Source organism: Stegostoma tigrinum, chromosome 12 (genome assembly GCF_030684315.1).
Source record: "Stegostoma tigrinum isolate sSteTig4 chromosome 12, sSteTig4.hap1, whole genome shotgun sequence".
Lineage (NCBI taxonomy): Eukaryota > Metazoa > Chordata > Chondrichthyes > Orectolobiformes > Stegostomatidae > Stegostoma > Stegostoma tigrinum.
The window spans coordinates 40758934-40779760 of NC_081365.1; the positions used below are offsets into that span (position 1 = coordinate 40758934).

General features: G+C 41.3%; 1 protein-coding gene across 1 annotated transcript in view; it reads left to right on the forward strand.

The window, feature by feature from the left end:
• LOC125456988 (vang-like protein 1) overlaps positions 1-20827 on the forward strand; it is a 58267-nt gene that overhangs the window by 15755 nt on the left and 21685 nt on the right. Inside the window, exons 2-4 of the mRNA XM_048540658.2 lie at positions 7698-7978; positions 10281-10413; positions 19150-19754. Coding sequence (XP_048396615.1) covers positions 7908-7978; positions 10281-10413; positions 19150-19754 — 809 coding nt within the window. The 5' untranslated portion in view covers positions 7698-7907. The remainder of the gene's footprint in view (positions 1-7697; positions 7979-10280; positions 10414-19149; positions 19755-20827) is intronic.

The window sequence follows — 20827 nt, forward strand, 5'->3', positions numbered from 1 at the left end:
AGCCAAAAGTAAATTCTGTTGGATCTGGGAGGTGAACACATTTGACCCTTGCAGGAGATGGGTAGGAATGAAGCTAGGCGAATGCAGGTCCACTTAGTGGACATGAGTGGTGTGATTACTGTGATAGTGACTGCAGATAGATTTAGTAAGATGAAAAGCAATTACAGTGCAAAAGTGTTAGTGTTTGTTGTCACTGACTGTCAATTGTGACTCTTGTAATGAAAGTTTAATTTCTATAAATATAATTTTACATAAGTTGGATTTTAAAAGAGCAGCAAATGTGTGTTGGTTACTTTAGTGAAGAGTTTTCCAAGGAAGAAACACACAATCAGTTCTTTCAGAACAGTGACTGGATCAATTCTTTGTCAGAAAGTAGGTGACTATTAATAAGATGTTTATACTGTTGGGTTTACAGTACGTAGGTAAATATTTAAGGCTATTAGCTGTGTTTTCAGTTAAGAATTTTGAATTGAGCAAGTTTTCTCATACAAACTCAAGCCTTGTTGAATTGTATGCGTGTTTTATTCATAGAGGTATATCAGGAAACAAGTCACTTCAGCAGAAGGATGTTTTTTGTAAAACTTCCAAACATGGAGAATTTGAATATAAATCTGTAGCTATTAAAAATTAGAAGATTTAGGATCGCTGATTTATGCAAAGCTCATGTTGGTCTTAAAAAGGACTTGCAATTGTCCCCCCTGTTCATGGCAAAAAGCTGTAAGGAGTCCATTAAGCAGAAACTTAATGGTTGTGGTGAGGTGTATTTTCTTTGGATTTGCATCTCAAAATGGTGTTTTGCTGTGTCTGTGTGTGCGTGAGATTTAAGATTATTCTGACTTTAGTAGATTGCTTTAACTTTTAAAAGATGGTGTAATTATTCTCTTGAAGTAAATCTACAGTTTGTGTAAACATGTTTCAGTAACTAACTACCATGTTATTTAACGAAACCAAACAGTGTCTTTTCAATCGGGTCTCATTCTCAGATCTGACTTGTCCAATAGTAACATCAACCAGGATAATAATATTCTGAGCTCAATTAATGAACTTTTGTTGAGAATGCCTCAGCTATTCATGTTTTGCTCACCATCACCTGCTCATAGTTTTTAGGAATGTGCAATAAGTGCTAGCCTTGCTGATAAGCCAATATCCTTGGAACAAGTTTTAAGCATCCCCCACTACTCCCCCACCAAACTAAAAGCAATATTCCCATGATTCCTCTGTCCTTGCAAATACGCCCCCATTTCCAATCTCCTGTTCCTGTCCAAATTCTGATGGCTCACTACCCTTTCCTGGCTTCCCTGGTTTCTTAGAAGCTGCACTTCCACACATAAAGCAGGAATTTTGTCTGAGAGCAAACATCTAGCCAAGCAATTGCCCCTGCAATTTTTAACTAAACTCTAATCTGGCTCAGTTGTACCAACTAATTACTGCTCTAAGCTTTCAACCTCACCGTTTGTTGCACTGAACTGTTGTCAGTACATTCCTTCGAGACTTTTTTCGAACCTTGCCTCAAAATCTAGCCCTCTACTGCACAGACGTGATTCATTTCAGTTGCCTTTCAAATGCCCAGCTAAAGTTATTTCCTTCATGGAGTCTTCTTATGTCTGTCCCCTTCTTCAACTGCCTGTAATCTTTGAAGTGCTCAGAGTGACCATTGAACTGTTTTGAGTGTCCCATTAAAAACACCACAAGCCATTCCCTTATTGCTAGGCTGGCAGCACAAAATACAGCAACTCCTTGGTACTGAGTATGCTGTGAATAATATTATGTTCATAGTGTTCTGATTTATAGCACAAACTGTGTAAAACAAGAAATAATAGATTCTACCACAGGGTATGCACTGTGCATTGGTGATGATGAGTGAATTTTTAGGGTGGTGGATGAGGTCCCTGTCAAGTGGGCTGTTTTGCCTTGGATGGTGTCAGTCTTAAGTGTTGCATCTGTCTAGGTAAGTGGAGAGTATTCACTGGCCCTGACATGCCTTATAGTTCGTGGACAGGCTGCAGGAGTCAGGAGTGGGTTACTCACCACAAAATGTTTGGCCTGTGATTTGCTTTCTTGCTGCAGAATTTGTATAGATGGTCCCATTCAGTTTTTGGTCACTAAATCCCGGGAGATTTAATGATGTTAATACCATTGAATGTAAAGATGTGATAGTTAATCTGTCTTGACTGGAAATGGATGAGTAGTGCTGATGTAAATTCCCCATCAATCTGCACACAACCTTGACTCAGAATTGTATTGCTATTCCTGGGTCAAATTCCTGAAACTCCCTTTGTAAAAGTACTGTAGGTGCACCTTCACCGCTTGACTGCAGAGGTTCATTGTAAAGGCTCACCATCACCTCCTCGTAAGCAATTTGGGTGGTGCAATAAACACCAGCATCCTATGGACAAATTTTTAGAGATGACAGTCAATGCTTATGTATATTTGGTGTGAATGCTCCTTGCCACTTGACAGTGCAAGCATGAATGTTGTCAGTTCTTAATGCAAATGGATTCTGATCTATTTGGTAAGAGAACAATCACAAATGCCACTGGATAGTGTGCAGTTATCAGGAAATAGCCCCAATTTCAGATGTTATGATGAGGGGGATAGTATAGAGCTAGCCTTGGGAATTACTGTAGTGATGTCTTTGAACTGAAACCGTTGACCTCTAACAACCAGAACCATTTGCATTGTCTGTGGATAGGATTCCAACCAATGGAGAAAACTCCCCTGAATTTGATTGACTCCAGTTTGGCTAGAGTTTGACAAAGCCACATTCTTATCAAACGCTGCCTTGACTTTAAAGACAGCGAGGCATTTACCTTGCAAATCTTTTGTAATGTTGGCTATTGCAAATCCTGATGGTAAACATTACAATAGTGACTGCAGTTCAAAGTGCTCCATTTGCTGAGAAGTGCTCTTGTACTAAACTTGTGAATAATTCTTTCTTAATTACATATCAACACTTATTTCATTGTGTTGACACTGTCTAACTTTACCAGGTTCACTTTTAGGTCACAAACAAGTTCTAAGCAGGATCTTACGTAGCAACAATTTCCAACTCTGTGTAAGATTACATTACATTAAATTGCCTGGAAAAAGCATACTCACTGAAGAGACTGGTGTTATTTTTAATTATTTTTGGTGGTCTGCAGATATATATTTGTTGAGTATGGCCTATTTATTCTTTGAGCAGAAAAGAAAATTTGTAGCAGGATGTCTATAATACAACATTGATTTTAATTCATGAGACCAAGTATGTCTGTGACACAATCCAATAAAGAACGCAACATATTAATACGCACAGATCAATAAATAAGTAATCAAGACATTTGCAAATGGATATTAATGATAATGACTTCACAGTGAGTCTGATTAGAATGAAAGCCATTTACCAATTCAAAGGGTAAAACCAACAGTTGTATGCATGAGAGGAAAGTGCTGATTGGTTGGCAACTGGACTGTGACTGGTGGGGCATTGTCATGGAGATTGCACCGATTTGGTACTGATTTGACATGTAACAGACAGACTTTGTTTAAGTTTTAAACCAGTCAGGTTGACTTTGATCAGGATATTGCACTGAGAAATGAACCAGAATTTTTTTTAAAATATAAAGTGTGCTGTGCACGTATATGTTCTTTGGTCTGCAAAGATTGGGGTCCTGTGCATATATGAGCAAGCAAGTATGCCGTGCTGTGAGCCTGACAGACAATCTAATATTTGTTGTCATGCAATTTTAATACTGACTACTCTGATCAGATAAATTCTAACTGCATATGACCTAAACTATCAAAAGGCCCCGAGGTCTTGACCTGTTGGTCCTGAAAATTGCCCAATATGTCTAGATTAGGTAAACATGCTGTGGAGGTGTTAGTGTTGGACTGGGATGGATGAGGTCAGCGGTCACACAACACCAGGTTAGAGTCCAACAGGTTTATTTGAAATCACAAGCTTTTGAAAGCTTGCTTCCTCGTTGGATGGAGTGAAGAGATGCGTGATCTTCTTGGACATCCTCTCCACTTTGAGCTGTCACCTTAAATATGTTAAAGAAAGCATTCCCTTGACCAAGCCCTGCATTTACACAGGACCTGCTCAGACATGAGGAACATGACAAACACCTGAAGATGCTGAAAGACACCCTCATAAGAACAGGTTATAATGCTCAACTCATCAATCGCCAGTTCCAAAGTGCCATAGCAACAAAACTGCAATGACCTCCTCAGAAGACAAACAAGAGCATGACTGATAGAGTTCCCATCGTCATCCAGTACTTTGCCCGAGCAGAGAAACTGCACCACATTCTTTGCAGCCTTCAACATCTCATCGATATCAACGAACATCTTGCCAAGATCATCTCTACGTCTCACCTTCAAGCAATCACCAAACTACCCAGCCTTTAGGACATCTTTGACCGTAACACTACACACTCTGCCACGGCAGCCTCTTCAAGTCATGCCAGATCATCAACATAGATACTGTCTTCATACATGTGGAAAACCACCCACTGTGTACATTACATGTACTCGTGACTCGGCCAGTGTTGTCTACCTCATACACTGCAGGCAAGGATGCACCGAGGCATGGTATATTGGTGAGACTATGCAGACGCTACAACAGTGAATGAGTGCGACTATCGCCAGACAGGATTGTTCCGTCCCAGTTGGGGAATGCTTCAGCGATCAAGGATATTGCGCCTCCAATCTTCATGTAAGTATCCTCGAGGTAGCCTTTGAGGTACACAACGCAGAATCACTGAGCAGAAACTGATAGCCAAATTCTGTACCCATGAAGACGGCCTCAATCGTGATCTTGGATTCATATTGTGCTACATGTAACCCCACCACCCTGTTCTGTGTTTGTAAATTCTTCGAATACTGTCCTGATTTGACACCATCACCTTGATAACTTTTATGATCCTGGTACCTTTTAATTAGTTTCTGCAGTTTTGGATTACTTGTTATTCTGGTTATACTCTTGGCATGTGACTCTTATATCTGTTGTGTTATTCTGAAAAAGGGTTCCGACCCAAAACATCGAGCTTTCCTGCTCCTCTGCTGCTTGGCCTGTTGTGTTCATCCAGCTTCACACCGTGTTATCTCAGGTTCTCCAGCATCAGCAGTTCCTACTATCTGTTATTCCAGCCATTTGATTTGTTTCCAGCACCACCTTTTATTTTTAATTTTTTGTAATTATCTCTGTCTGAATTAATCATGATGTGGAGATGCTGGTATTGGACTGGCTGGACAAGGTCAGAAATTACATAATGCTAGGTTATAGTCCGAAAGGTTTATTTAAAAACACAAGCTTTCAGAGCCTCAATCCGATACAGATCATCCTTCACTTGCTATTCAGCTGTTGACACTTTTTACTTTCACTGACACTTTTGATCACCTGCAGAGTTATTATTCAGTCTGTCGACACTTCGCTCACACCATTTGTATGATCTTTTGATCTTTCTGCTTATAAAATATGTGCCTGTGTGCTTCTCTTCACTCCACATGGCAGAGGAACCGTGCTCTGAAAGCTTGTGATTTCAAATAAATTATTGGCCTATAACCTGGTTCTTGTGATTTCTAACCTAGATTGAGTAAGGTATCTCAGAAGTCTTAGTAACAGGTAAAGCTATGTACTGTGCATGGCATTGCACATGGATTTTGCCATTAATAGGATGTTTCTCCCAAGCCATTAAGATCTTCTGCTAACTTCACAAACGAGCAATTTTGGGGTGCCCATATGATGCCAGGTATGTAGGTTTTATGTCTGAAAGGCTAGTAATTCATATAAAATACTGTACCACTACAGCTGTTTTTTAACAAACAGGATACGAAAAATATCTAACCAGCCAACCCATGCAAAACTTGTAGCAATGTCTAACCTTAGATACGATTGTGCAGTTGGACAGCATTCACTGAGTGTATGAAAAATTATGCTGACACCCAGCTTAGAATTTTCAGTTTTTTTGCGTTGGGTAACACCTTCTGTGGACTGGAAGCTACGTATATTAATATTTGGTGTTCAGTTCTTTGCATAAAGTCAGAATATGTGCATGCACTTGCATGCTTTCACATAACAAAATATGTGGCAGCTGTTTGCTGGTTCATTCTGACAAATCAAAGACACCCTGCCTGTTCTATATTTTAATCAAATCCTAGCAGGTAGCTGCCTATCAGCATTGATAGGTGTATTCTCCATGGCGACATCTCAATCTAGTTTCACTTGCCAACCAATTAGTATACTCCTCCATTGCAGTATAAATGTTGGCTTTCCATTGAACAGGTTTTCTTGCAAATTGTCCTGATAAGTACAAAGAAAAAGCATTCACAAGATGTGTCTCTTTTCAGCAATATTCAAATTCTGTCCTACCAAATAACAGTTTGATTACTATTATGGCAGCCATTAAAGTTGAAATGCCTGTATGAATAAATCTGTTTGCGCTTTGATCAAAATATTATTACTAATCAATTTCACAAGTAGTATGAATCATTTTAGGTCTGCATCATCTATGACAATGAAGTTTCAAGGTTATATTTAAGTTTTCTCTGGCAACCTGACAGCTTTAATGAAATGTGTTCCAATCTTGATAAGCTTTAGATGTCAGTAGTGATGTTCTAATATTCATGCTTAGCATTTTTTCCTGTTTTCTATGAAGCAGCTGACTGTGAATATTTGCATTTGCAAGTTAGTCAAAGGGTGTTTCTGTCAAAGATAATAAAATCTTCTGATCATTCAAACTGAGCAATAAACGCACCGATTTAATGTTATTGACTATTCTCCTGCTTGTACAATTGAAGTTAGTTATAACAGTCTTGTCTTTAATTCAGGCTAAGAATTTAATATAGAACATGTTATTTCTTGGCATTCATTTGCTGTTTCACCAACCACATCTTATATGATTGCTGTAACATTACAATGCAGCACATAATCTGTAATTTCTCATTGTAGTTTTAATCTTGTTGGCAGTTGCTTTCCACTCGCAGTAATGCTTCTGTTGTCATATAACTTCTCAGCTTCAATCAAATTGGTTTCGACACTGCATGTAATGCAACTCTAATGTGGTGTCATACCCAGCTTAAGAAGTGCTCATTGGCTTCACAGAACCCAGAACACATCCTGAACTTGAAGTGGAGTCAATTTAGATGTTTTAAATTCTCCTCTGAATAGTGTCAAAACATTTAGATTTTAATTACCGAAAGAGAAGCTCTGCGTGTGCATGAGGAACTCTTGTTCATTGTTCTCCTAGAGAATTCTAATTATTCTTGATGCTAAAAATGCTAAAAACCTTATTGGATGTGGCTCTGCTGCCATGGTCTATGACTTAGTTTCTCAGCTGATCAGTTAATCCAGCTGAATGTAAAAACACTGGGTATTTTTAACAATGTATTAATCACAAAATAGGGTGACTCATAAAACAGATTAGAATTCCAGTGAACACCTACATCTCTTTTTGTGCTTTCTGGTTTTCTTTGTGTTCAGATAACACTTCCTACTGTGCCCTGTAAGACTTAACTAAGGATGTGTTTTTGTTTAACAGCCGTGCTTAAACCTTCAATTTACAAAAGTAATTGTAATGCTTCCTAATTTCTGACTTGGCAGAAGATATGTAATTACCAAATATGTCAGTGTTACCTACTGTGCAATAATCATGATGAATTGAATTTTGAGGCATGTTTTTTGAAAAATATTTTGCTTACATTTGTTCTTTCTGCAGGTTAATGTTTCTTCACGAGAAACCCATGGTTAGCTTTCAAGATAGACCGGTTAAAGAACAATGTTGCCAAACTACTAACTGTCCCAACTGGCCTGAACAAGACGACTCTCAAACCACTGATTGGCTCCTGGAAAGCCAGAACGAAAGCTATTAGCAATCCATAATAATCCAAAATCAATCTGTCTTCCAGTCAGCAAAGAATCTGTAACAATGGACACAGAATCCACATATTCTGGATATTCCTATTATTCAGGCCGCTCCAAGAGCTCTCACAGACATGGGTAGGTACTGTTTCTTTGAAAGTAAGACAAGCTGTTTTAGTGTAATAACAACAGTGTGGATTGTTTTTAAGAGGTAGCCCAATGTCAGTTAATGTGTAAAAGAGTCGGAGGAAGGCACAGTTCAAGGATTAAATTATTCTGCCCCTTGATTTTCACTGAAACCCACCATAAATTTGTAATGTAATATTCAGATCCTGTGTGAAAATCTCAATCTTATGGTGAAAACTTTAATTGTTGTTTACCATATTTAAGAAGCCTGCACAAATCCATTGCCCAATAAAGTCAGTCCATAATTTATAAACTTGTGCATCTTTGTGGACTCCTGCACTGTGGCCCCTTCTGTGTGCAGAAAATTCACTTGTCTTCTTTACACCGTGCTGCTTTTTTGTAATGTGCTGCTCCTGCTGCTCTGTACAGATGATATTACTGCTAGGGGTGTTGGAGCTGAGTTACTCGCCTCAGAATTCTGAGCCTCGGACCTGCTTTTATGCCCACAATATTACGCCTTTGTCCAGTTAGGTATCTGGGCAACAGTAATCTCGCGGATGTTGATTTGAGGTATTCAGCAGTGGTTGTTCTTTTGAAAATTAAAGTAAAGTGATTCGAATTTATCATTGTTACAACCTGGCACTGTGTGACATGAATGATATTTGGCATTTATCAATCCAAGTCTGACTATTGTCCAAGTCTTGTTACATTCTGGCTCAAGCTACTTCAGTGCCTGAGGAGCTGGGTGTGTTACTTAACACTTGCAATCATTTGTGGAGATTTCGATTTCAATCTTTATGATGGAAGGAATGCCTTTGATGCTCCTGAAGATAGTTATACCTTTTGACATTCCCTGAGGAAGTCCTACAGTGATATGCTGGTGTTGACATGAATGGTCTACAGCTATCTTTTGTGCTAAGTACACCTCTGACCAGTGAAGAATGTTCTCCTTGATTTTCATTTAACTTCAGTTTTGTCAGGCCTTCTTGATTGCGTAGCTGGTCGACTGCTTCCTTGACGTCAAGCATAGTCACTCTCATTCCACTGCTGGAGTTCATTGTTTTTTTGTTCATGTGTGGGGAAAAGATACCTGTGAACTGATCTGGGTGGCCCTGACAAAATCTAAATTTGAGCAACATCGCATAGGTTATTGCTATGTAAGTGATATTTGATAGCACCATCGATGACACATTCCATCACTTGACTTAAGCGTACACTGATAGGGCAGTTATTGGCTGGATTTGATTTATTCTGTTTTTTTGTGCACTGGACATATCTGGACAGATTTACAAAAGCACTTCATGTGTGATAACTCATTGGGTTGTTAATTCCATGAGTTTGGATGTGTGCTGTTAATTGCCATTATCGAGGGCTCAGTTAAGATGAGATGTGACCAAAATTAAATGTGTGTTAGGTGGGGGAAGAGCAAGCTGAGTCTGGGGCTTTGGAGAGAGCACAGTTTTCAACCCCTCTTCTGTACCTGGGCTGTATGGCGGCTCAGTAGTTAACATTGTTGCCTCACAGCACTCTGGACCATAGTTCAATTCCAGCCTTGGGCGGCTGTCCGTTTGGAGTTTGCACAACCTCCCTGTGTCTGTGTAGGCTTTCTCCAGGTGCTGTGGTTTCCTCCCGCAGGTTAGGTGGATTAGCCATGGCAAATGCAGAATTGCAGGGATGGGGTAGAGGGGTGGGTGTGGATAAGGTGTGCTCCGGAGAGTTCATTGTGGACTTGATAGACCAAATGGCCTGCTTCAACATTGTAGAGATTCGAATTTCTGAGTACCTCTCACTGCTGATTGCTGGAGGACTGTTTCCTGTGTATTACTGTAGATGGGAAATACTCCATTTTCCTTTCATGAATTTATAATATATTTTAAAACTGAGTTTTATCAGCATGATTTTACTGCAGTGTTTTTGTTGCATGTTTTCTGATTTTTTTTCTTTTGCCTCAACAATATTCTGTATGGGCTCGATCCCTTTAACCATCTGTTAGTTTATCTAACCCTACACGTGGTTCACAATATTCAGAGTACTATCCTTTTTAACGAACACTTGCTTAAAATTGTTTCTATCACAACCTTATAGGAATCCTCAAGGGAGGATCACTTTTGTAATCCTACTTGTTGCATCAAAATGGGAGGTAACCGTAATATCCCATCATTTAAGCTAAAACTGATGTGAGTTGAAATTTTAGAGTGGGGACATGTTGTTTAATATAGCAGAATTGTGTTACCACTGGTGTAAGCTTTGACATGACATAGTCTAATATAAATTCTGTAGCAGGGACCAAATTCCCTATTTTTGCCTCTTTCAGTGAAAGGAGCCGGGATCGGCAAAGATCCAGAAACAAAGACAGTAGCCGGTCTGAGAAATCTGTTACCATCCAAACGCCACCAGCAGAGCCTCTGCTTGGTAATGAGTCAACTCGTGGAGATGAAACAGTACAGGTAACACTTGGACATATTTATCAATTTCAGAAATGTAAACTGGACCATAGGATGTTGCTGCTCTAAGATTGGGGTATAATTTTATTTCATAAATGAAGTCTCTGAAATCGGGCTTCAGAAAGCCACTGAAGATTAGTATTTTTATTTGTAACATTCTAAAGCTTATTTGATACGGTCCCCTTTCATTTGATTTACTAGGTAGCTACAGACAAAATTATTTTTCACCAGCTAACTCACAGTTTTGCTGTCTTGAGGTTGTCTCGTTTGTTGTTTTTCCTTTTGTTTCTGTCTGTTTGTTAGAGCAAACTGTGAGCTAAGCTATTACTGTAAAAGACTCTGGGCCCTAACAACATCCGGCTGTAATTCTAAATGTAACTGCATCACTAGTTGATCTGATCCAGCAGAGTTGTAATGGTAATGTGGAAAGTTGTCTGGATGTGTCCTGCCCACCAAAACCGGTGCAGATCCAATCCAGACAGTTACTGTACTATCGGTCTATTTTCAGTCATCAGCAAAGTAATGAAGGGATTGTAAATAGTGCTGTTGCTCGGTCCTCGTTCAACAACTACCTGCTCACTGCTCCGCTAGGGTCCTGCCAGGGCCACTCAGCTCCAAACCACATTATAATCTTTTCTAGACTTGGACAAAAAAAGAACTGAATTCAAGAGCAGAGAGTTGACTATGTTTGATGTCAAGTCAAATTAATTGAAATGTACCAAATGGAAATTGATGCACTCAGTCATTGGAGTCATACCTAGAACAAGGAAATGATCATGATCGTTAGTGACCAGTCATCTCAATCCATGGAATTACCTCATGAGTATCTCAGTAGTGTCTTTGACCCAGCCATTTTCAGCCATTTCAAAGTCAGAAGTGAGCATGTTTGATTGCGCAATGTTTAATTCCATTTGCAACTCTTCAAGTATGATAGCATAACTTGTTCCCTTGCAGGAAAAAACCTGTGCAGCATTCTGTCTTTGGCTGGTGAAATCAGAAGTAAAATTCATGTCATGCTAGCGCCAGGCATACATCATCTTCAAAAAGGAGAATTATAACTATTTCCCTTTGACTAGTGGCATGAGTACAGATGAATTATGCAACAATGACATGGTAGAGGATGATCAGAAACTTAACTCAGCTAGCCAGGCTACCAGAGAAGGTCAGAGGCTTGGAGTAATGCAATGAGTAACATCTTGATTACAAAGCCTGTCTGTGATCTAGTAGAACTAAATTAGAAATGTGATAATGGGAACTGCAGATGCTGGAGAATCCAAGATAATGAAATGTGAGGCTGGATGAATACAGCAGGCCCAGCAGCATCTCAGAGAGAGCTCTGATGAAAGGTCTAGGCCCGAAACGTCAGCTTTTGTACTCCTGAGATGCTGCTGGGCCTGCTGTGTTCATCCAGCCTCACATTTCATTATCTTAAATTGGAAATGTGATGGAATGCTTTGCACTTGCTTGAGTAAGTGCAACTTCAGTAATATTCTTACAGTCCAGCATCCCATGCATCACTTTAACCATTCACTCCTTCCATCATCAACACACAAAAACAGTAGTGAGTACTATTTGCAAGGTAATTACAGCAAATCTCTGAGGCTTCTTTGACAGAAACTCACTCAGGCACCTCTGACAGTATCTTCCACACTCTCAACCTCTGCCACCAAGAAGAATAACGGCACTAAGGCCTCTGAATGAGACCACGTGCAGATTTCCCACCAGGCCTCAAACCATTCTGACTTGGAACTGTAATACTGTTCCTTCACTGTCAGGAGGTCAAAGTCTAATAACTCCATCTCTGGTAGCGTAATTAGTGAGCCTTTGCAACATTAACTGCAGTAAATGAAGAAGGCAGCTGCTATCGTGGTTTGAAAAACAGCTGTAGGTTAGCAATATTTGTAGGCCTTGCCTGTTGTACTCCAGTGCTTACACAGAGGGGAAAAGATTTTGTGCTGATGTGCCATGATGTTTGCCATGATAGTCTTAAAACTTGCTGGACAGTGAAATTCATTGTCAAGCATGCTGAGGAAGAATTAGTCTATGTGCCTGTGACATACAAACAGGAGTTGGCATTAAGTCCTTGAAGCTACACTTCCAATTAAATTAAAACATAGTTGTATTGTGGAAAACTTCAATTACCCATGATTGATCAATATCATTACCTGATTTTTACAAAAAAGCTGAATTCAGTCTTGAGTATTTAAATTGGACCAGCATCTACAGTCTTTTTGGGAAATAAAATTCCAGTCATCCACTATTATTTGTTTGTAAATTGCTTCTTATTTTAACTCTTGAATGATCTAGCTCTAATTATATCCTCTTGTTCTGAATTTTCCCAACCAGAGAATATAGCTTGACTGTATCGACCATTAAACTCGTTCTAACATATATAGCATACAGAGCTCTCGGGCTTCCATGTTTTGTAGTTTTGCAATGTCCTGTTTACTTTAATACTTGAATATATTTGCTGTGTCCAAATTCTTGTCCAAATTCCTTGACTGAAATGTAATTGTCCATGCTAAATAAATTTCCTGCTCCAGGTCTTGGCCAACCATTGACACTGTACTTGATGGCCTATGCTTGGTCATTGTCCCATACGCATTAAATATTTTGCTCTTTGCTACATAAAACCATACGACGTAGCAAAAATTGGGTTTGCTTTGCCATTCTATCATGTCTGATAAGTTTCTCAACCCCATTCTCCTGCTTTCTCCCCATAAACCTTGATTCCCTTGAAAGTCAAGAATCTATCTATGGCTGCCTTAAACTTAATGACCGGGCCCCCACAGCCTTTTGTGGCAATGAATTCCGTAGATTCACCGTTCTCTGGCTGAAGAAGTTTCTCCTTATCTCTGTTCTACAAGGACCTCCCTTTACTCTACAGCTTGCTGTTGACTCTTAGCCTCTCCTGCCAATGGAAACATCTTCCCAACATCCAGTGTCTAGGCCGTTCAGTATTCTGAGAGTTTCAATTAGGTTACTCCTCCTCCTTCTAAACTCCATTGAGTATAGACACAGAGCCCTCAAAGGTTCCTCATAAGTTAAGCTTTTCATTCCAGAGACCATTCTTGAGCACCGGCTCTAACCCGTTCCAGGGCCAGTACATCTTTCCTGAGATATGGCACCCAAAACTGCAAGCAATATTCCAGATGTGGCCAGATCAGAGCCTTATCGTGCCTCAGAAATACATCCCTGCTTTTATATACATGATGTTGCCCCAGTTTTTGTTCACAATTTCCTTATCTCTCCCTTGGAAATCTTTTGATTTCCTTTGGTCGTCAATCTCATGGCCTTATGTGAATCATCTTCCTGTTTCATTCAACTATTGGTGGCAGAGTCAAGAGCACTTCAGCTTGATTCACTCTCACTGCATATGCATTTCTTTATATTTAAAAATCTAATGCAAAGCCATCCTTTTTGATTATCTCTCATAATTGTAAGCCCCAATGTCCTGTCTTTTATCTAGTCTAATAATCCTTTAAGATCAGAAGTCTTAGGAATGAAGTATGCCATTCAGCCCATTGAGTCTGCTGTGTCATTCAGTGGCCAACTTGATTTTCTTCAGCTCCATTTCCTTACCTTTACCCCATAACCCTTGATTCCCTTACAGATTAAACATCTGCCTATCTTAGTCTTGGACATATGTAATGACTAACCATCAACAGCTCTCTGTGATAAAGAATTTCACAGATTCACAGCACTCAGAGAAGTTCCTCCTCATCTATGTCTTAAACATGCAAACCCTGAATTGGTGATTGTGTTCTCTGATCTTTAACAATCTTGTGTGTTTCAATAAGGTCAGGCCTGTTTCTTGTAAATTCCATTGAGTACAGGCTCAACCCCTCCATATCTGGTATCATCCTACTCTGGACAGACTCCAGTGCCAGTTGACCTTTGCTTAGATAGGGAACCCAAAACTGTTCAGTGTTCCAGCTTTATTGACTAGTGTCTTGCATAGTTTTAACAAAACCTATGTATTTTTATACTCCATTTCATCTGAAATAAAGGGCAACATTCTACTTGTCTTTCGTATTACCTGCTGAACTGCTAGTGTTTTGTGATTCATGGATGAGGACTGTCAAATCCCTGTGTTCTTTAGCTGTCTGCAGTTTTTTTTATCACCCACTATAAAATGGCTTAAAGGATTTTCTGGATTATATAAATGCAAGTTTTTATCAATGGTTGAAGTAAAACGTGTTGGGCAAGTGGTTTGTATTCGCATCATGTGTCTGTGTAACTTTTGCTCCACCCACGGCCTTCTCTGCTGACAACTTTTTTTGGTCTCTGACTTGGATTTTGGTGTTCAGTCATAATATTTGCCATTATTGGAGCTCGTTTGGAAAGGGAAAGCATTCACTAAAGTTCATGGCTGTGATCATTTTTGTAAAGTATGTATTTGTTCAGTAAATTTCACAATGTTTGATTTTTAAAAAAAAACTAGGCGATAGGCTTGTGTAAATTTTTTCAGTGAAGAGGTAACAAAAAGCCAAGTAATCCTGGAACACTTATCAACAACAAACATGTCAAACTGTGCTCTTCCCAGAGTTATACCCATTGTGGCGGTTCAACCTCAGTTCACTAAACATCATAATCAATGTGTTCAGTTTTGCACTTCACAGTTTGGGCACTTCTGGGAAGTTAATGGGATTATTTGAGTTGTGTCTAAAGGCATTTTCTACAGAGAACTGAGGTATTTGCTGTTGAAGCCCCAGGAGAGAGAGTACCAGATGATGCATGTGCAAGGCAGAATACATTTGTTGTAAGAGAGAGAGAATTTTCTATTAAATATGTTAGCCAGAATCTAAATAGTTTTAAATGGGCTGAGGTTCACCATATTCATCTTTCCAGGGTTTTGCACAATGTCTAAACATAAGAACAAAACTATTCACAGAGGAAAGATAGACAGGGAAGTTCTATAAGAGTTTGCAGCAGCAGTCTTGGATTCTTACTTAAACAGGAGGCTTTATTTAAATTAATATAGAGTTAGACAGCATGGAAAGAGATCCTTAGGCCCAACTCTTCTGCGCGAACCAGACATCCCAATCTGACCTCGTCCCATTTTCCAGCATTTGGCCCATATCCCTCGAAAGCAATGTTGTAATTGTACCTGCCTCCATTTCCTCTGGCATCTCATTCTGTACACAATCACCCTCCGCATGAAAAAGTTGCCCCTCTGGTCCTTTTTTAAAATCTTTCCCTTCTCACCTTAACCCTGTGTCCTCTGGTTTTGAACTCCCCTGCCCTAGGAAAAAAGACTTTGGCTGTTGATCTAATCCATGCCCCTCACGATTTTATAAACCTCTTATAAGATCACCCCTCAGTGTCTGATGCTCCAGGGGAAAAAAGTCCCAGCCTATTGAGACCCTTCCTATTATTCAAACCTTCCAATCCCTGCCAAATCATTGTAAGTCTTTTCTGCACCCTCTCAAGTTTAACAGCATCCTCCCTATTGAAGGGTGACTAGAATTGTACACAGTTAGCGAGTTTTGAGAAGACTTGTAGCTCAGGTGGAGGTTCTGGATGTGAGTTTGCTCGCTGAGCTGGAAGGTTAGTTTTCAGATGTTTTGTCACTTTTTTTATTTGAAAAAATATACTTTATTCATAAGATGTACAAAAAATAAAACATATTTGCACACCTACCCAGTCATGCAGGCCGCTCCAGGTTGCCCGGGGGTACATACACCAACTAAAGGAAAAAAACAAAGAAGGGAAAAAAAACAAAGGAAAGAAAACACCCCGGCAGTCGTCAACCCGCACAGTCCCAGCTGGCCCCCTGACCAGTTGGGGAAGGCGCCAGCTGGGCCCAGTTACCAGATAGGGCCCTCTTTACCAGTCTGGACGAGGGGTTTCATACCGTGGTCGTTCCGCACCGCACCTTGGCAGCGGCTGCCCCAAGCTTTAGCGCGTCCCTTGGCACGTAGTCCTGGACCTTGGAGTGCGCCATTCTGCAACATTTGGTCGGGGTCAGTTCTTTCAGCTGGCAGACCAGCAAGTTGCGGGCAGACCAAAGAGCGTCTTTCACCGCATTGATGGTCCACCAGGCGCAGCTGATGTTGGTCTCGGTGTGCATCCTGGGAAACAGCCCGTGGAGCACGGAGTCCCACGTCACGGAGCTGCTCGGGACGAACCTCGACAAATACCACTGCATCCCCCTCCAGACCTCCTGCGCATAGGCACACTCCAGAAGGAGGTGATCGACAGTCTCGTTTCCCCCCGCAGCCGCCTCGAGGGCAGCGTCCGGTGGCGCAGAGATTCCAGGCATGCATAAAGGATCTCACTGGCAGAGCCCCTCAGCGCCAGCCAAGCAATGTCCTTGTGCTTGTTTGAAAGTTCTGGCAGAATGCCTCATCGCCAAACGACTTTGGCAGTCTGCGTGGGGAACCACACGACGGGATCCACCCTCTCCTTTTCCCGAAGGGTCTCGAGGATACTACGTGCTGACCACTGCTTGACGGCCTTGTGGTCAAAGGTGTTTCCTTTCAAAAATTTATACACGAAGGACAGGTGGTACGGAACGGTCCAACTAGTCGGAGCGTTCTGCGGCAACGAGGCCAGGCCCATCCTTCGCAACACCGGGGACAGGTAGAACCTCAGTAAGTAGTGACACTTGGTGTTTGCGTACTGAGGATCTACGCACAGCTTGATGCAGCCGCACACAAAGGTAGCCGTCAGGGCGAGGGTGGTGTTCGGTACGCCCTTTTCCCCCATTTTCCAGGTCTTTGTACATGGAGTCCCTGCGGACCCGGTCCATCCTCAATCCTCAAACCCCAAATGAAGTGGAAGATGGCCCGGGTGACCGCAGCGGTGCAGGTCCAGGAAATAGGCCAGGTCTGCACCACATACAATAGTACCGAAAGCCCCTCGCACCTGACAACCACGTTCTTACCCGCGATGGAGAGGGACCGGAGCGGCCACCTGCCCAGCTTCTGCTTCAGTTTGGTGATACGCTCCTCCCAAGTCTTAGTGCACGCCCCAGCTCCACCAAACCAAACACCCAGCTCCTTCAGGTAGTCTGGCCTGACAGTGAAGGGGATGAAGGAGCGGTCATCCCAGTTCCCGAAGAACATGACCTCGCTCTTACCCTTCTTGACTTTGGCACCCGAGGCCAGTTCAAACTGGCCGCAGATGTCCAATAGTCTACTCACCAACCGACGATCTGTGCAGAAGACGGCGACATCGTCCATGTACAGGGAGGTCTTGACCTGAAGGCCTCCGCTGCCTGGGATAGTCACGCCCTTCAGGCTGACGTCCTTCCTGATGAATGCGGTGAAGGGCTCCACGCAGCACACGAACAAGGCAGGAGAGAGCGGGCAGCCCTGCCTCACTCCAGATCTGACAGGAAAACTGTCCGATTCCCACCCGTTGATCGAGACTGCACTAACGATGTTGGTGTAGAGCAGCCGGATCCAAATGCGGATGCCCTCCCCGAACCCCAATTTGGAGAGGACGTCCCTCATGTAAGCATGAGATATCGGCCGGTCCAGCCACTCCCTCATGCCGTCGTCGAAGACCTCCATGATAGACGACAGGAACGACTCGGAGGCCATACTGTCCGTGGGCTTCGTGTCGTACAGTCCGGCATAGAAGGATCTGCTGATCCTCAAAATGTCGGGCCGAGACGACGTCACCGAGCCGTCATCCTCCTTCAGCCCACTAAGCACAGAGCTCTCTTTGTGCACCTTCTGAAAGAAACGTGAGCACGTCTCGTCCTGCTCCATGGAGCGGACCCTGGACTGGAAGATTATCCTGGAGGCCTCCACGGCGAAGAGCGAGGCTTGCTGGCCCCTCACCTCGTGGGCCCAGGAACCACACAGTATTCTAAAAGTGATCTTACCAATGTCCTGTCCACCTGCAACATGACATCCCAACTCCTATACTCAATACACTGACCAACGAAAGCAAGTGTGCCAAATGCCCCCTGTCTACCTGCAACCCCACTTTCAAGGAACTATGCAGCTGCACCCCCTAGGTCCCTTTGTTCAGCAGCAATCCCAGGGCCCCATTCTTTGAAACTAAGTAATATTACTGACCTATTAGTGATAACATTGGGCAAGATGATCTGAAGAATGTGTGCGATGGTGAAAGTGTCAAGACTAATTGCATACTGATGAGAAAATCAGGATACAAAAAGGAAAGTGGGGTTTTCAATAACAAATTAGGGGATTATTTTCTCCTAGTCATTGTAAGGGCAATACGGAAATATTTCCTGACTTCTAGTTTTGGGAAAGGAGCCATTTAGAACATGTATCCTCCAACTAGGTGATTAAGTTCTGAGATTTGCACACTTGCCTAATAAATAAACTGTTTCGAATTTCTCCTGTAATTTTTGATCATATCTACCACTGAAGCTATAATTTTGGTCTCAAAGATGTTAGCTTTAAATGAATAGTTATCAAATAATTCTTATCACAACTTCAAAAGTATTGCAGTAGCATGGATGCAAAAAAAAAACAGAAGCTGTTTGATTTTAGCGGATCATGAATGTTTTGGGGTGTCTGGGCTTCGAAATGTAGATTTGATACCAGATGGAAAGTTGCTGAAGATTTTTTAAACTTACTGATTGATTTAATAGAGAATTAACACAGTATTGGTATTTATTCAGAAAATATATCAAAACTCTCCAAGACTGTGTTAAAGATACTTTATTTTTTAAAAAAATGACATTGTACTTCACTTAGTCTCTGATTTGAGTAAAATTTGTAAAGTGTAGTTCTGATCACTGCATTTTACCCGCAGGATGATAACTGGGGGGAAACCACAACAGCCATCACTGGGACATCCGAACACAGTATATCGCAGGAAGATATTGCAAGGATCACCAAGGATGTGGATGATACTGGGCTAGACTGTACCCGACACTTAGGAATAGCCATTGCAGCTGTGCTTGGAGTATTGGTCTTCTTAACTCCCATCGCCTTTATGGTTCTGCCTCAAGTTCTTTGGCGTGAAGTACTTGAACCTTGTGGTACTGTATGTGAAGGGCTATTCATCTCAGTTGCCTTCAAGCTTCTCATCCTTCTCATTGGAACGTGGGCGCTCTTCTTCCGCAAGCCAAAGGCACAGATGCCACGTGTTTTTGTGTTTCGGGCACTCTTGATGGTGCTAATATTCGTGTTTGTGGTTTCTTATTGGCTTTTCTACGGAGTACGCATTCTGGACTCAAGAGATACAAATTACCAAGGAATTGTTCAGTATGCAGTTTCACTGGTAGATGCCCTCTTGTTTATCCACTACCTGGCAATTGTACTTCTGGAATTGCGTCAGCTGCAACCCATGTTCACTGTGAAAGTGACCCGATCAACTGATGGTGAATCTCATTTCTACAGTGTAGGTGTACTGAGGTATGTGTCGTACAGCAGCACTGTTTGCCATACTTATTTTCTGTTATCAATTTTTTTGTTGTTTTATTTTTCCTGTTATTGTCTTCAAACAATCTTAGATGACTCCAATGAGAATGTTTACAGCTCAAGATGAAATTGAAATATCCATGAGAAAATGAGTGTGATTTTGTAATTAATGCACTGATGTTTTGTATATATAAATTAACACAATGTGGATTGATTGACTCTTGGTTGTTTGAAATGTACTGCTCCGATATAAATAGCTGAACTTATTGCCATTTTCTTTCCGATACAAAATTGTTGCTCAGACTTTGTAAACAGTCAGAAGAAGGGAAAAGTTGAAGTTCGTCAGAATTCAGACAACTGCCACCAGTGTGTGAAGTGTTCACCCTTCAGTGAAAGTGCTGTAGCTCCTTCTATTTACAGTTTGCTTAGATCTCTACACTAGTGTGGCATCATTTCAGTTTAGTGATTGGGTCGCATTGCATATGTCTGTTTGTATTGTTCTCTCGTGAGTGTTAATTACCTGTGAAAGAACCTCAAGGTTCATACTTGAGGCTATTGTCAAATTTGTTCTGCATCATATTAAGTCATTGCTAGATTTAAAACAAAACCCTATGGTTAGCAAAAAACAATTTTCAGTTCAATCTTCCTAACTTGACTAAGGGAATTTGCTATATACCAAGTCCTTGTTATCCACAGGGGATAGAGTATGTACCTCCTGCAGATAAGAGAAAATCCCCAATACTGCTGTAATGGAAATCCCCTATCTACTGCAGGGAGCGAATGATCTGTTGGGGCATTAAAGAGGAAAAAATAATTGGTTCTGGGCCAACCTTATGAGGGTGCAGATCTGTTAATATTGAGGAAGTAGGGCACTGTTTGTGCTTCATACTGATATTGTTAATTATCAGGTGTAAAGCAGCTTATTTCATGCTAGATGTTGTAACATCAGTAAGTCCTGCATTCTTCTCTCTTCCTGTGATCAGGTGGAATTCCATCCCAATTCCAATTTCTTTATTGTTTTGCACTACAAGCATGAGTAAAAGGTTGTTTTTTTAAAATGTGGCAGT